This window comes from Geotrypetes seraphini, chromosome 11 (genome assembly GCF_902459505.1).
Source record: "Geotrypetes seraphini chromosome 11, aGeoSer1.1, whole genome shotgun sequence".
Classification (NCBI taxonomy): Eukaryota; Metazoa; Chordata; class Amphibia; order Gymnophiona; family Dermophiidae; genus Geotrypetes; species Geotrypetes seraphini.
In genome coordinates, this window is record NC_047094.1 from 58013361 (window position 1) to 58029208 (window position 15848).

At 47.5% G+C, this 15848-nt stretch overlaps 1 protein-coding gene across 3 annotated transcripts in view; it reads right to left on the reverse strand.

Annotated features, from left to right (window-relative positions):
* TRAP1 (TNF receptor associated protein 1) overlaps nt 1-15848 on the reverse strand; it is a 197591-nt gene that overhangs the window by 112952 nt on the left and 68791 nt on the right. For all 3 annotated transcript variants that reach the window (XR_004541110.1, XM_033963644.1, XM_033963646.1), the window contains exon 6: nt 14995-15155. Coding sequence is in view for 2 of the 3 variants with exons in the window: in XM_033963644.1 (XP_033819535.1) it covers nt 14995-15155 (161 nt within the window). In the remaining variant the exon portion in view is untranslated. The remainder of the gene's footprint in view (nt 1-14994; nt 15156-15848) is intronic.

Here is a 15848-nt window from a genome sequence, read left to right on the forward strand (position 1 = left end):
TAACTATTCAATATTCAGAGATAAAAACTTTTATATTTTTACTTTTAAAAATATGATATTTTTCCTTGTTTAGATCTTAATTAGATGTAATAAACTAAGATCTTTTCATTTCAATTTATTTAACAATTCTGTTAAAGTTGTTTTGTTTTAAATATATATGGTAATAATATGGGGAAAATCTACAATTTTCTAATATGCTTATTTATATGCCTGAGGAGGAGTTGTTAATCGCTAGTCTTGATAAGCACTTTCAAGTATTCGTATTATTTTAGGAGATGGGGGGAGGGTGAGGGGAGGGATGTAGGAGGGGGGGGGGCCTGGATGTACAGAGGTTATATTATAAATTGTAACATGAAAAAAGAATTTTTAATTATAATTTTAAAAAATGTATATGAAAATATTTACATTAAACGTTAATTTTATTAAAAACAATGCGGATATTTATTTTATTCAAGAGACCCATTTATCTGATATAGAATCTAAAAAGTTAGGAGGTTGGGTAAAAAAATGTTTTTATGCTCATGCTGTAGGGAAAAACGGGGGGGGGGGGGTTTGCTATATTAGTAAGCAAAAAATGTAATGCATCATTTAAATTGATTTCAGCTGATCCTATGGGTAGGTGGGTACATGTGAAAATGAATTCAGGCAAAGAAACTCTTGACGCTTTTTAATATTTATGGTCCTAATTCAAATTAAATTGAATTTTTTAAAACACTCCAACATATTCTTCTACCTCTGGCTACAGCTAATTTAGTAGTGGCGGGAGATTTTAATGCTGTTGTGGAAACTTTATTGGATAAAAAACCAAGTAGACTGATAAATTCATAAGGATTGGATAATTTGATTCAAGTCTGTGGACTGAAAGACATCTGGAGAATTTTACACTTTAATGCTCGGAAATTTTCTTTTTGTTCATATGTTCATAAATCATTTTCTAGGACTGATTATATTTTTGTTTCAGATAATCTAGTACAACAGGTTAAAACAGCTACCATAGATCCAATTATTTTATCAGATCATGGTGGAGCCTGGATTGAACTTGAATTGAAGGAACAAGATGGAAAAAGACCTGTTTGGAAGTTTAATAATACATTGCTTGAAGATACAAAATTTATAGAAGAATTTAATATAAAAATGGAGGAATATTTTCAATTAAATTCCTTGGATGAAATTTCACTGGGGACTTTATGGGATGCTTTTAAAGCTATCATGAGAGGGTATATAATTTCATATTCGGCTCATGTTAACATTCAATCTAAAAAAGAATTTTCTGAATTGGAGAAAAAGATTAAAGAATTAGAGGCAAAATTAACAATAAAATGGGAACAAAATACATTTCAGTCCCTCTTAAAAGCTAAATACAAATCTAATTAGATTTCTTCTAAATGGGCCAGGAAGGAATTATTTAATCAACAGGCTTTGTATTATGTAAACTCGAATAAAGCGGGAAGATTATTGGCTAATTATTTAAAAGCAAAAAAAAAAAAGAAAAGTAAAGATTGTGGCTATTACAGACGAAAATGGGGTTACTCATTCTAAAATTGATAATATTTTAAAACAATTTTTGAAATATTATAAGGCTTTGTATTCTTCTGAGCTTTATTCAAATAAAGAACTTGATGGTTTAGAATTTTTGAATTCAATTAAGGGTCCTAAAGTTCCCGAGCATATAAAAGGATCTCTTGATGCACCTATTACATCAAAGGAGATTCAGACAGCATTGAAGTCCCTTAGAGTTGGATCCGCTCCAGGAGGGGATAGCTACACTGTGGAGTTTTATAAATCATTTCAAAATATATTACTGCCTTATTTATTAAATTTATATCAGGTTCAATTGAGTAAAGGCTGCATTTCAGGTACTATGGCAGAATCTTTGACTATAGTTTTGCCAAAGCCAAATAAAGATCCTTTATTGGTTTCAAACTACAGGACAATATATTTGATAAATGTTGATGGAAAACTGTTGGCTAAGTTATTGGCCCTGCGTATGGCTAAGGCTCTCCCTTACATTATAGATATGCATCAAACTGGATTTGTTGCTCATAGACATTCTTTATATAACACTAGATTGGCTCTTCATATCTTGACATTGACAAAATCCATGGAAGATCCTGCCTTCTCTGTATCTTTGGATGTGGAAAAGGCATTTGATCGTGTAGAATGGACTTTTCTGTATCAAGCAATGAAATGGTTTGGAGTGGGCTCTGGATTTATACAAATGATCAAAGCTTTGAATAGCTCCCTTTTGGCCAGACTGTATATAAATAATTCTTTTTCTGTTGGTTTTCGTCTGGAGAGGGGAGTTAGGCAGGGCTGTCCCTCATCTCCTCTGTTGTTTGATATTGTATTGGAACCTTTATTATTGGCTATTCAACAAGCAGATGAGATTCAGGGTATTCCTTATGCTGGTCGGGAATACAAAGTTTCTGCATATGCAGATGATATTTTGCTGCATTTGAGAAATCCAGAATTTACTATTCCACATTTATTGGATTTGATCGAAAGATTTGGAAAGTTTTCAGGATATAAAATAAATTGGAATAAATCAGAAGTCCTTCTTAATATACATTCTCAAAAAGGATTGTTTGATCACTTCCCTTTTCTTTGGAAAGAAAAGGGTATAAAATATTTAGAAATATGGATTTACAAGTCACTGGAAGAAACAATAAAGATAAATGAAAAATATTTATTATTAAAGATGACAAATGTGTGAGCAATGGAATCTGTTACATATATCTTGGTGGGGGAGAGTTCAAACGGTGAAAATGATGATTATCCCAGGACAAGCAGGCATGATATTCTCACACATGGGTGACGTCATCTACGGAGCCCCAGCGCGGACAGCTTTTTCAGCAAACTTGCTAGAAGTTTCAAGTTTGCACACTGCACCACGCATGTGCTAGCCTTCTCGCCACTAGAGGGCGCATCCCCACCTCGTGGTCCTCAGTTCATTTTCATCCGCGGAGCCAGAAGCCCTGTGGATAAAATTGTGCTACTTTTGCCTTCTGTCGCCGCGGCTGTGTTCGGAATTTCGACGCGGTCGCTGCGCTACGTTTATTTTCTGTCTTTGTTTTCTTTAATTCTCAAAAAAAAAAAAAAAAAAAAAAACATCTCTTTTTTCTTTCGCTCCGGGGGCTCCCGGTAGCCGTGGCCGAGGAACCTCGTCTGTTCCCGGCCTTGTTTTGGGCCCATGTCCCGACCCGTAACGGGTTTTAAAAAGTGTGGTAAGTGTGATAGACTTTTGTCCATCACTGACCCTCACAGGTGCTGTATTCGGTGTTTGGGGCCCCATCACCCGACAGCATCGTGCCCTAAGTGCGCCACTTTCCAGAAACGGGCCCTTACTCGGCGCAAGGCCCGCATGGCGGATCTCTTTACCGTCGATACCCCGACGGGGAAGGCCTCGAGCTCGGCCTCGGCTTCGGCCCCGGCCTCGACCTCGGCCTCGACGTCGGACCCCTCGGCTCCCGCGAAGCTGGTTGCCTCGCAGAAGCAAGCCCCGGGTAAGTCTCCACTTCCTTCCTCAGTTTCATCTAACAGGAAGCCATCCTCGGGCTCGTCCTCGGCGGGACCGCAGATCTCGACCCAGCCCAAGGTGTCGAAGGGGTTAGCCCCGAGGGAATACTCGAAACCGAGGTCGCCCTCTGCGGAGCGCCCCCAGGTGTTGCCTCCGGGTATCACTGTCCCGGCGTTCCAGGAGTTGCTTCGCGCTTTGATCTCCTCGGAGCTTTCCGGGGCCATTGAGACCTTGCAGCAGGCTTCGGCCTCGACTTCGGTCTCGGGGGCCCCGCAGTTGGTGACCTCGGCCTCGGGCACCGGCCTCTCGGCGGCCGAAGCTCCCTCAGCCTCGACCTCGACGCTTCCCTCGGACCCGACCCCGGTGAGACAGCCCGAGGTCAGTGTGCGATCCCGAGACAAGCAGCGCCGGGTACGCCGGATCTCCTCCTCCTCGTCCCCGAGGTCGTCACGGGGATCCTCGCCCTCGAGTAAGCCTCGGGCGAAGCACCGTCTTAAAAGGTCTAAGCGGTCTCGAGCCTCGCCTCGGAGGAGTCGTCGTTCGACCCCGCCCGAGACCGGAGCCTTGCGTGTCGAGGAACTCCGCCTCGACAACCCAGATCTTTTACGGTCCCCGATCAGGGAGAGTTCCCGTGCCTCCTCACCGAGGCGGAAGGGACGGGCCTCCATACCCCGTACCCCGGGGGGTTCCCCACGGGGGTCTCTTCGCCGGACGGTGTCCCCGACTCCTTCGAGGTCACGGGAGCGTGCCTCTTGGGGTTCGGGGTCCGGGGGACAGTTCGGGTATTCTCGCCAGGCCTCTCCTTTCGGCTCCGTCGAGAAGTCTCGGTCACCCTCCCCGCCTGCACGGACCTCTTCTTTTTCTAAGTTTGTCCATGACATGGCGAAGGCTTTGGGGGTGGACCTGTCGGCAGGGTCACACTATACCTCAGAATTTTTGGAGGAACAGGATTCTCCTGCCCCTCAACGGGAATCCCCCCGCCTCCCACTTCACAAGGTCCTCCTTCAAACCTTGCTGCGGAACCTTGAGACCCCTCTTACAGTGGCGGTAGTGCCCACCAAGATGGAATCCAAATACCGGACCCTTCCCCCTAAAGGGTTTGACAAGGGGCAACTCTCCCATCAGTCGCTCTTGGTGGAGTCGGCTCTTAAGCGCACGCAGCCTTCTAGAGTCTCGGCTGCTGTCCCCCCGGGGAGAGAAGGTCGGACCCTAGATAAATTCGGCCGTCGTCTGTACGCGAATTCCCAGATGGCCACAAGGGTCCTCAACTATGCTTTCGCCTACTCTTCCTACCTCAGGTCCATGGTCAAGGATCTGCCGGATTTTCAGGGGGTGATCCCGGAGTCGCACAGGGATAAATTTGCCACCTTTGCGTCAAACCTATCCCAGCTCAGATTCTATCTGTTTCATGCGGTGTATGACGCCTTTGAGCTTGCCTCGAGGGTCTCGGCTTGTGCAGTAGCCATGCGCCGGCTGGCGTGGCTACGGACCCTCGAGATGGACCCTAACTTGCAGGAGCGCTTGGCCAATCTACCCTGCATCGGGTCGGAGTTATTCGACGACTCCCTGGATGCGGCCACCAAGAAGCTTTCTGAGCAGGAACGCTCTCTGGCGTCTCTAGTTCGTCCGAAGCCTAAGCCGCCGGCTCAGAGGCCTTTTAAACAGCCGCCTAGGCGGTACCCTCAAAAATCCACACCGGCCTTTTCGAGGCCTCCACCCCGTCGCCCTTCCCAACAGGGTAGAGGGGGACCCACCAAACCCGCTGCGCAGGGGGTGTCCAAACCGGCGCCGTCTTTTTGACGGGATGAGCGGCCGGGGGCTGGCCCCCGCCGCGAGGTCGCTCAACCCCCTCCCCATCGGGGGTCGGCTCACGGCTTTTGCCGGGACTTGGTCTGGGATTACGTCAGACGCATGGGTGCTCCGGACCGTCTCAGAGGGCTATTCGTTAAACTTCTCCAAACAGCCTACAGACAGGCCCCCCGGGGCGTGCCCGTCCAATCGAAGCCAGTTGACCCTTCTCCGAGAGGAAGCCGGGGCCTTGTTGAGCCTTCGGGCGGTCGAAAGGGTGCCTCTCGATCAGCGAGGCCGGGGATTTTATTCCCGTTACTTTTTGGTCCCCAAAAAGACCGGGGACCTACGCCCCATTTTGGACCTCCGGAAGCTCAACAAGTTCCTGGTCCGGGAGAAGTTCCGCATGTTATCGCTTCCGATTCTATATTCCCTGTTGGAAGAGGGGGACTGGATGTGCTCCCTCGATTTGAAGGAAGCGTACACCCATGTTCCGGTGCATCCCGACTTTCGGAAGTTTTTAAGATTTCAGGTCGGGGATTTGCACCTCCAATACCGTGTACTACCCTTCGGTCTGGCTTCATCCCCTCGGGTATTCACGAAATGCATGGTAGTGGTCGCGGCTGCTCTGCGTTCCCGGGGGTTGCAGGTCTTCCCCTATCTGGACGATTGGCTGATCAAGGCCCCGACAAGGGAGGGGGTTATTTCAGCGACCCAACAGACTATCACGTTTCTTCAGGGTCTGGGGTTCGAGGTGAACTTTCCCAAGTCTCACTTGCAGCCGACTCAATCCCTCCAGTTTATAGGGGCCGTGCTGGACACGGTTCTTCTCCGTGCCTTCCTTCCTTCCCCACGACTGGAGGCCCTGCTCCGCCTGGGCCGGCAGGTTTCGCAACTGCAGGTAGTGTCGGCTCGACGCATGATGGTGCTTTTGGGGCACATGGCGTCGACAGTCCAAGTGACCCCATTTGCTCGGTTGCACCTGAGGATCCCTCAGTGGACCTTGGCCTCGCAATGGCGTCAGGACCGCGACCCTCTGTCTCGACGCTTGACGGTGACTCCGTCTTTCAGACGCTCGCTCCGTTGGTGGACCAGCTCTACCAATCTGTCCGGAGGTTTGCTCTTTCGCGTCCCTCCGCATTGCAAGGTCCTAACCACGGACTCTTCGGAGTATGCGTGGGGGGCTCATCTGGACGGTTTACGAACGCAGGGCCGATGGTCGGCCACGGATCGTCGGTGTCACATCAACGTGTTGGAACTTCGGGCCATTTATCTGGCCGCTCGGACCTTCGGTCACCTCCTGCACGATCGAGTGGTTCTCGTTCGGACAGACAACCAGGTGGCCATGTATTACGTCAACAAACAAGGCGGGACGGGCTCTTGGCCTCTGTGCCAGGAAGCCCTACGGCTTTGGACATGGGCCGTCTCTCAGAACATTTTCTTGCGGGCGGTTTACATTCAGGGAGAGCTGAATTGTCTGGCAGACAAGCTCAGTCGTCTCCTCCAACCGCACGAGTGGTCTCTGAATTCCCGAGTCCTCCGCGAGGTCTTCGACCGATGGGGGACTCCTCAGGTGGATCTGTTTGCTTCGCCCGAGACTTGCAAACTACCCCTCTACTGCTCTCGGATGTACTCCCAGGACCGTCTCGAGGCCGATGCTTTTCTTCTCGACTGGGAGGGGAGGTTCCTGTATGCATTTCCTCCTTTTCCTCTGATTTTGAGAACGCTGGTTCATCTAAAATCGACCAAAGCCACTATGATTCTCATTGCGCCTCGTTGGCCAAGACAACACTGGTTCTCCCTGCTCCTGCAACTCAGTGTCAGGGAGCCTCTACTTCTGCCTGTCTTTCCCTCTCTGCTGTCTCAGAGTCGGGGTTCGCTGTTACATCCCAATCTTCAGTCGTTACATCTGACCGCTTGGTTCCTTTCTCCTTGACTTCGATTCCGGTTTCTCACTCAGTGCGGGAAATCCTAGAGGCCTCTCGCAAGGTATCGACTAGGCTTTGCTATTCCCAGAAGTGGACCAGATTTTCTTCTTGGTGCTCCACCAACCACCTGGACCCGGATTCAGTCCCTGTAACTTCGGTCCTGGAATATCTGTTGCATCTCTCGAATTCTGGTCTGAAGACGACTTCTATTCGAGTGCATCTTAGTGCAATTGCTGCATTTCATCAACATCTCGAGGGTCGTTCCCTCTCCTTGCATCCTCTGGTTTCTCGTTTCATGAGAGGTCTTGTGAATGTTCATCCCCCTCTCAAGCCTCCCCCTGTGGTATGGGATCTTAACGTGGTTTTGGCTCAACTGATGAAACCTCCTTTTGAGCCTATCGATAAAGCTCTTCTTAAATTTCTTTCTTGGAAAGTAGTCTTTTTGATTGCGCTCACGTCCGCTCGTCGGATTTGCGAGCTACAGGCTTTGGTGGCGGACCCTCCTTTCACGGTGTTTCATCATGACAAGGTGGTTCTTCGCACCCATCCTAAATTTTTACCTAAGGTTGTGTCTGATTTCCACCTCAATCAGTCCATTGTTCTTCCGGTATTTTTTCCAAAGCCCCATTCTCATCCTGGTGAAACGGCGCTTCACACGCTTGACTGTAAGAGGGCGTTGGCTTTTTATCTCCAACGTACTAAGTCTCATCGGAAGGTTCCTCAATTGTTTTTGTCCTTTGATCCTAATCGGATAGGACATCCGGTTTCCAAGCGTACCTTGTCCAACTGGTTAGCTGCTTGTATCTCTTTTTGCTACGCTCAGGCTGGTCTCCCGCTCTCGGGTCGAGTCACGGGTCATAAGGTCCGGGCGATGGCAGCTTCGGTTGCTTTCCTCCGTTCTACTCCTATGGAGGACATATGTAAAGCTGCCACCTGGTCTTTGGTTCATACGTTCACCTCCCACTACTGTTTGGACTCCTTGTCCAGGAGTGACGGCCGGTTTGGCCAGTCGGTGTTACGTAACCTGTTTTCCTAAATTGCCATCTTCCCACCTGCCCTCTGTCTGGTTGGCTTGGAGGTCACCCATGTGTGAGAATATCATGCCTGCTTGTCCTGGGATAAAGCACAGTTACTTACCGTAACAGGTGTTATCCAGGGACAGCAGGCATATATTCTCACAACCCGCCCGCCTCCCCGGGGATGGCTTTTCTTTGCTGGATATGGAACTGAGGACCACGAGGTGGGGATGCGCCCTCTAGTGGCGAGAAGGCTAGCACATGCGTGGTGCAGTGTGCAAACTTGAAACTTCTAGCAAGTTTGCTGAAAAAGCTGTCCGCGCTGGGGCTCCGTAGATGACGTCACCCATGTGTGAGAATATATGCCTGCTGTCCCTGGATAACACCTGTTACGGTAAGTAACTGTGCTTTTTGCCTGTGGTATGTTATCAAATGGGAATACTACCAATCTATTTTCAAAGTTCTTTTTATAAAAAATTGAACAGTATTCTTATTAAATTTATTTGGAGGGGCAAAACTGCTAGAATAGCCTTAGTATCTTTACAAAAAACAATTGAGGAGGGAGGGGTAAATTTTCCAAATTTCTATAGGTATCATCAGGCTTATATTCTGCGTCAGGGTATGTACTGGATCCTACCTGATCTCATGGAACATTATACAGAGTGGTTAATTTTGGAATGGAAAATTATGTCCCCAATGCGATTAGACATTAAATTACCCAGTTATGCTAAAGATAATAACATTATTTTGGATACTTGGAAGACCCTGAGATGCATAAATAAATTAACTGAAATTCCTATAGAGAAATATTTGTGTCAATCGCTATGGCTCAACTCCAAGATACAAATAGGCGGTTCAAAAATTGCATGGAAAGATTGGATGCAAGCAGGCATAAGAACATTAGAGGATGTTATTTCAAATGGAAAACTGATTGATTTTTCACGGTTGCAACAATCTTTTGGGATCTCAAAATTTCAATTTTATAAATGGTTGCAACTGAAACAGGCTATTCAGAAAGGGTTCCCTGAATGGCGTAATTTAAAATTTTTTTAGTCTGCAATTCCTCTGCTTTTAAGCGGAAATGCTAGGGCATCAAGCCGCCAAGTGGTATAAATTAATATCTGAACTTATGAATAAGAAACCCAAAATGCTCTTAGGGATATTTGGAGCATTGAGATTAAGCAGTATATTTCTACATCTCGATGGCCACGTATTTGGTCTTGGAGGATGAGGTGTACGGCGTCAGCATCTATGAAACAAACTTGGTTCTTTTTGTTACATCGTTCTTTTTGGGCCCCAGTTAGGTTGAATAAATTAGATAATTCTAGATCTAATAGATGCTGGCACTGTCACCTTGACATAGGAACATTAGACCATCTATTGTTTTACTGCCCTTAAATTCTGATTTTTGGGAAATCAATTTGGGGAAAAATTAATAATATTTTAAATTCTGAGATTCCTTTAAGTTATGAAATAATAATTTGCGGTACTATTTTGCATATTAAAGATCCCCTAGATAAAAATAAAAGACGTCTCTTTTTAATTATGACAAGTACAGCTATACAACTGATTACACGAAACTGGAAAAACTGGGATTGTAAGATGTAAAAATGAATAAAGATTATTAAAAAATAGAAAGAGAGTGAGGAGTCAAAAAGGACTAAGACTAAGCAGGGAAGAATCCTTCTGCAAAAATTTTGGATAAGAGTATTCCTCTGTTGGAACTGGCTGCACAGAGAATAACAATTGAGGAGGTTGATCAAAATCCGAATTAGGAACTGCATCTGGATTTGACCAATCTGGAAGGGAAGGAGCTCCTTGAATTGGAGAGGAGCAGACAGGAGTGAATGGGGCCCCAGGTCATGTCTGTAGGTGGCACTAAAGGACCTGAAAGCATATGGTCCTCTGAAGGAATTTTTTCAATACAGGCTGGTGAAGATGCACTACCCACAGGTTCAGAACTCATGTGCTTTATGTACTGGAATTATAATTCTGCAGGCATAGCAGAACACATTTAATTTAATTTAAAAATATTTATATCCCATACCATCTACTATTCTGGGGGAGGATGGGGGACATATAAGATCACACTTAAAAACATAAACCTTACTGATCAAACCAATGGTCCATCACGGTGGCCAGTCCAGGGATAATTCTTTATTTCTATTGTATTCCAGCTTAATACGTATGTGCTAGCGGAATATCAAATATAATAAATCAAATCAAACAAGTACTTGGCAAAAAAAAAAAAAATTGTAGCAATATTTCATGCTACCAACCCAGTGCAAAACGTAGCTTCCCCTATGTCTGTCTCAATAGCAGATTATGGACTTCTCCTCCAGGAACTTGTCCAAACCTTTTTTAAAACCAGCTATGTTAACTGCTCTTATCACATCTTCTGGCAATGCATTCCAGAGCTTAACTATTCTCTGAGTGAAATAATATTTCCATTGGTTTCAAAGTATAGTGAGTGGTACCTCAGTTTACGAGTGCACCGGTTTGCGAGTGTTTTGCAAGACGAGCAAAACATTCGCAAAATCGGCGCCTCGGAAACCGAGCTTGCCTCAATTTGCGAGCGGTGCCCCCCGCAATCCGGCACCCTCCCCCCCCCCAATCTGGCATCCCCCCGCTCGCGTTGCTCTTGAAGAGAGCGTGAACTCGAAAGCCTTGAGCATGCGCAGATGCTCAAGGCCCAGCAAAGAAGAGGACGAAGATCTTCGGGCACCGGCATGTCCTGTGCGTTGGTGCCGGTGGCCAGATGGGGGGTAAGCAGCGTGTTCGGGTGGGTGCTGGGGGATTTCAGATCGCGGCGGGGGGTGTAACGCAAGCGGATCATGCAGGGAGGGTGCCTTTGGGGGGAGCAATGCCAGTTCTCGGGGGGGGGGGGTAGAGCAGCGCCGCTGGCCTCGGGGGGTGGGGGGGGAGGGGTGGGAACGTATCAAGCGAGTTTCCCTTAGTTCCTATGGGGAAACTCACTTTGATATACGAGTATTTTGGTTTACGAGCATGCTTCTGTAACAAATTATGCTCATAAACCAAGGTACCACTGTATCTCCCTGTAACTTTGTGTTCCCTAGTCTTTGTAATTTTTGTGAAGTAAAAGATCAATCCACTTGTACCCATTGTACATCACTCAGGATTTTGTAGACTTCAATCTCCCCTCACTTGTCTCTTTTCCAAGCTGAAGAGCCCCAACATCTTTAGTCTTTCCTTATATGAGAGTTCCATCCCTTTTATCATCTTGGTTGCTCTGCTTTGAACCTTTCCTAGTTACGCTATGTCTTTTTTGAAATAGCATAACCAGAACTGAATGCAATACTCAAGGTGAGGTTGCACCATAGAGCAATACAAAGGCATTATAACATTCTTAGTCTTGTTAACCATCCCTTTTCTAATAATTCCTAGCATCTTGGATGCTTTTTTGGCTGCCGCTGCACATTGGGCAGAAGATTTCAGCATATTGTCTACAATGATACCCAGATCTTTCTCTTGGGTACTGATCTCCAAGGAGGACCCTAGCATTTGGTAACTATGATTTGGGTTATTCCTCCCAATATGCATCACTTTGCATTTGTCCATATTAAATTTCATCTGCCATTTGGATGCCCAGTTTTCCAATTTCTTAAGAGCACAACACAAACAATAGCCTAAGAGAAAGCAATAGCCAGCCTACAATTAATTATCCAGTGCCATCAACTAGCCAAAAGCCCGATAAGAAAACAATAATTGCAGATGCCTTTTAAAACTAACTGTATAAGTTTAAACTTCATTCCAATGTAATTTATCCCATGCATCTAGGGCTGCCCGAGAAAAAGCTCTAGCTCATAAGGGCAGTAAAGTGTACAGGCTATTACATGTAATTCCACAAGCAACAGGAAGGTATTGGCAGACCACCACCCTGGGCCTGCAGTCCTCCCCTACAAGCGTGGCCAGTCCATATACCTACATCAGAATCATATCCGAGACTCTCACAATTTTCATTCATTAACCAAACGAAACGATGTAAAATACTTTAAGACAGTGTTCTTCAACCCACTGGTCCGTAGGCCAGTGCCGGTCCGCAGAAATTTCCTGCTGTTCCACAGGGCCAGCAGGTGCATCGGGCCCCAGACAGTGCTCTTCAGCTGCCTGTCCACGGTGCGATCGATGCAGCGTTGTCTTCAGGCCGGCTTCCTCCTCCTCAGTGCTGCAGTGCACAAAGCCATGGGCAGAGGCTCCTACGCGCATCCTGCACCTGAACCGGAAGCCTTCTCTCCGACATCGCAACGTCAGAGGGAAGGCTTCCAGATGAGGTGCGGGACACGCAAGGAGCTGCTGCCCACAGCTTTGTGCACTGCAGCACTGAGGAAGAGGGAGCCGGCCCGAAGATAACACCTGGGGGCAGGCCAGAAGGCAAGCCACAGCATGGAGGGAGGGAGACAACCACAATAGGGGGAATTATTTTATTTTTTAATTTAGTGATTGATTTACATCTGCTGTCTGTTCAGGAAGAAATGCATTTGTTTCTTTTCCTCTGGGGTTGAACTGCATGCAGAGTCTTGCATCTTAGAGTTTGTTTGTACAGTGGTGCCTCGCATAACGAACGCCTCGCACAGCGAACGCTTCACACAACGAACTTTATGTCTTGCTCCCTACAACGAACTTCGTTTCACACAACGAAGTCGCCCGAGCTGCATCCTTCCGCGCAGGCACTGCGCTTAACTGCCCTCTCTCCGCCTGGCTCCCTCTTGCCCCCCCGACTCCCCGACACGATCGGGGCAAAAAGGAGCCCAAGCCCCCTTGCCCCGCCGATTCCCCAACTCCCCGACAATATCGGGCCAGGAGGGAGCCCAAGTCCTCCTGGCCACGGCGACCCCCTAACCCCACCCTGCACTACATTACGGGCAGGAGGGATCCCAGGCCCTCCTGCCCTCGACGCAAACCCTCCCTCCCCCCAACGACCGCCCCCCCCAAGAACCTCCGACCGCCCCCCCAGCCGACCCGCGACCCCCCTGGCCGACCCCCACGACACCCCCAACCCCCTTCCCCGTACCTTTCTGTAGTTGGCCGGACAGACGGGAGCCAAACCCGCCTGTCCGGCAGGCAGCCAGCGACGGAATGAGGCCGGATTGGCCCATCCGTCCCAAAGCTCCGCCTACTGGTGGGGCCTAAGGCGCCTGGGCCAATCAGAATAGGCCCGGGAGCCTTAGGTCCCTCCTGGGGGCGGGGCCTGAGGCACATGGGCCCAACCCGACCATGTGCCTCAGGCCCTGCCCCCAGGAGGGACCTAAGGCTCCCGGGCCTATTCTGATTGGCCCAGGCGCCTTAGGCCCCACCAGTAGGCGGAGCTTTGGGACGGATGGGCCAATCCAGCCTCATTCCGTCGTTGGCTGCCTGCCGGACAGGCGGGTTTGGCTCCCGTCTGTCTGGCCAACTACAGAAAGGTACGGGGAAGGGGGTTGGGGGTGTCGTGGGGGTCGGCCAGGGGGGTCGCGGGTCGGCTGGAGGGGCGGTCGGAGGTTCTTGGGGGGGGGGCGGTCGTTGGGGGGAGGGGGGGTTTGCGTCGAGGGCAGGAGGGCCTGGGATCCCTCCTGCCCGTAATGTAGTGCAGGGTGGGGTTAGGGGGTCGCCGTGGCCAGGAGGACTTGGGCTCCCTCCTGGCCCGATATTGTCGGGGAGTTGGGGAATCGGCGGGGCAAGAGGGCTTGGGCTCCCTTTTGCCCCGATCGTGTCGGGGAGTCGGGGGGGCAAGAGGGCTTGAGCTCCCTTTTGCCCCGATCGTGTCGGGGAGTCGGGGGGGCAAGAGGGCTTGAGCTCCCTCTTGCCCCGATCGTGTCGGGGAGTCGGGGGGGCAAGAGGGCTTGAGCTCCCTCTTGCCCCGATCGTGTCGGGGGTGCCAGGGACCACACGGAGTCACCCACCGTACCACCCGATTCGGGTAAGCGCAGGTATCGGTGGGTGGCTTATTTGCGGGGGGGTGCCTTATTTTACATTTTTTTCTAAAAAGGGGGGGCTGTCTTATTTGATGGCCCTGCCTTATCATCGGGGAAACACGGTAGAAAAAAAAAAAAAATGAACAGTTAAGTCCCAGTTTTTGCCGCTGAGACTCTGCCCTCTCTCACTGTAAAATTAGACTCTACTTAGTCTGTCTTTAAATTTAAAAAATGTGTGTTGTTTTAAAAAACAATTATGTTTTAGATGTATCTAAATAAAAATAATAACCAAAAATTTATCTTTTTTTATGTCATCTTAGCATATTTTATGCTACAGAACGAATTATTTTTTTTAACATGTATTGTTATGGGAAAACGCGTTTCACATAACGAACTTTTCGCATAACAAACTTGCTCCTGGAACGAATTAAGTTCGTTGTGTGAGGCACCACTGTATATATTAGTACTTCTAGTTTTTGGCATGGTAGGAATGAATATTGAGAAGCATAGTGTGCTTTGTATAGTTTAACTTTGTGGTTAATCATGATGTGTTGTTAATATGATTATATTGTGTGTGTGAATATATGAAAAATGAATGGAAAAAATGGTGTTACAATTAGTACTATTATGGGGTGGGGCGAAGATTGGGTGGAGATGGGCGGGGTCTGGCCCACAACTTAGCTCAGTGTTCTTCAACTGCTGGTCTGCAGACTGGTGCCGGTCCACAAAATAATTATTTTATTTCTGCCGGTCCATAGGTGTCAAAAGGTTGAAGAACACTGCTTTAAGACATGTAGGTTAATGGTGGGTTTTCCAGTCCAGGTGACACTTACCCATCAGAAGACCATTTATACCCCAGACTCCCATCCTTTGAAGAACAAGAGTAAACCTCTACTTTGTTGGCAACCATGAAGGCAGAGTAGAAGCCCACTCCAAATTGGCCAATGATTTTGCTGCTGGCCTCAGTCTGATTCTGTAAAGCATCCAAGAAGGCCTACCAAATAAATATAACAAAGTTACAATTTACTACCTGTCACATATCTGATCCACTCTGAATCTGATCACTTAACTCTGGAACTTTTGGCAGCTATATTCCAGTTCTCACTGTTATAGGTTTTAACTATACTCTAAGCATATTCCGGGTTCTTGAATTTTCAAACTGCAATACCTGTTGTTGATCTAACAGCTGTTAAAACGAGTGCTTCAGAAATGGAAATGAAAATACACTTCTCCCTCCATATTCGCTGTGATATGGGATTAACAGACCCGCAAATACCAAAAAACCATGAATAAATTTTTTCATATGTTATTCGCTGTTTTCTATTAAAAACCATCGTGAATATGGTGAAACTGCAAATAATATGGTGGGAGACCTGGCCTATTTCTGAAGGAGAGGCAAAACATGGTGAAGAAAGTGCTGGGAATCGCTATTTTCTCTGTAAACGCTTGGAATCAGAGATTTCTCTATGCAAGCTGATGTAATGGGGGGGGGGGGGGGAGAAAGAGTCAGCAAGCTAAAAACCGTGAATGCTGAAACCGCAAATACAGAGGGAGAAGTGTACATATGGTTTTAAAGCTCACAAGGAGTCAAAGGATGAAGATAAAGGGGGTAGAGTGAGTAGTCTAAGAATATTTTTCTTTATGGGAAGGGCGGTGGATGCATGAAAAACACATTAGAAGGCTCTCA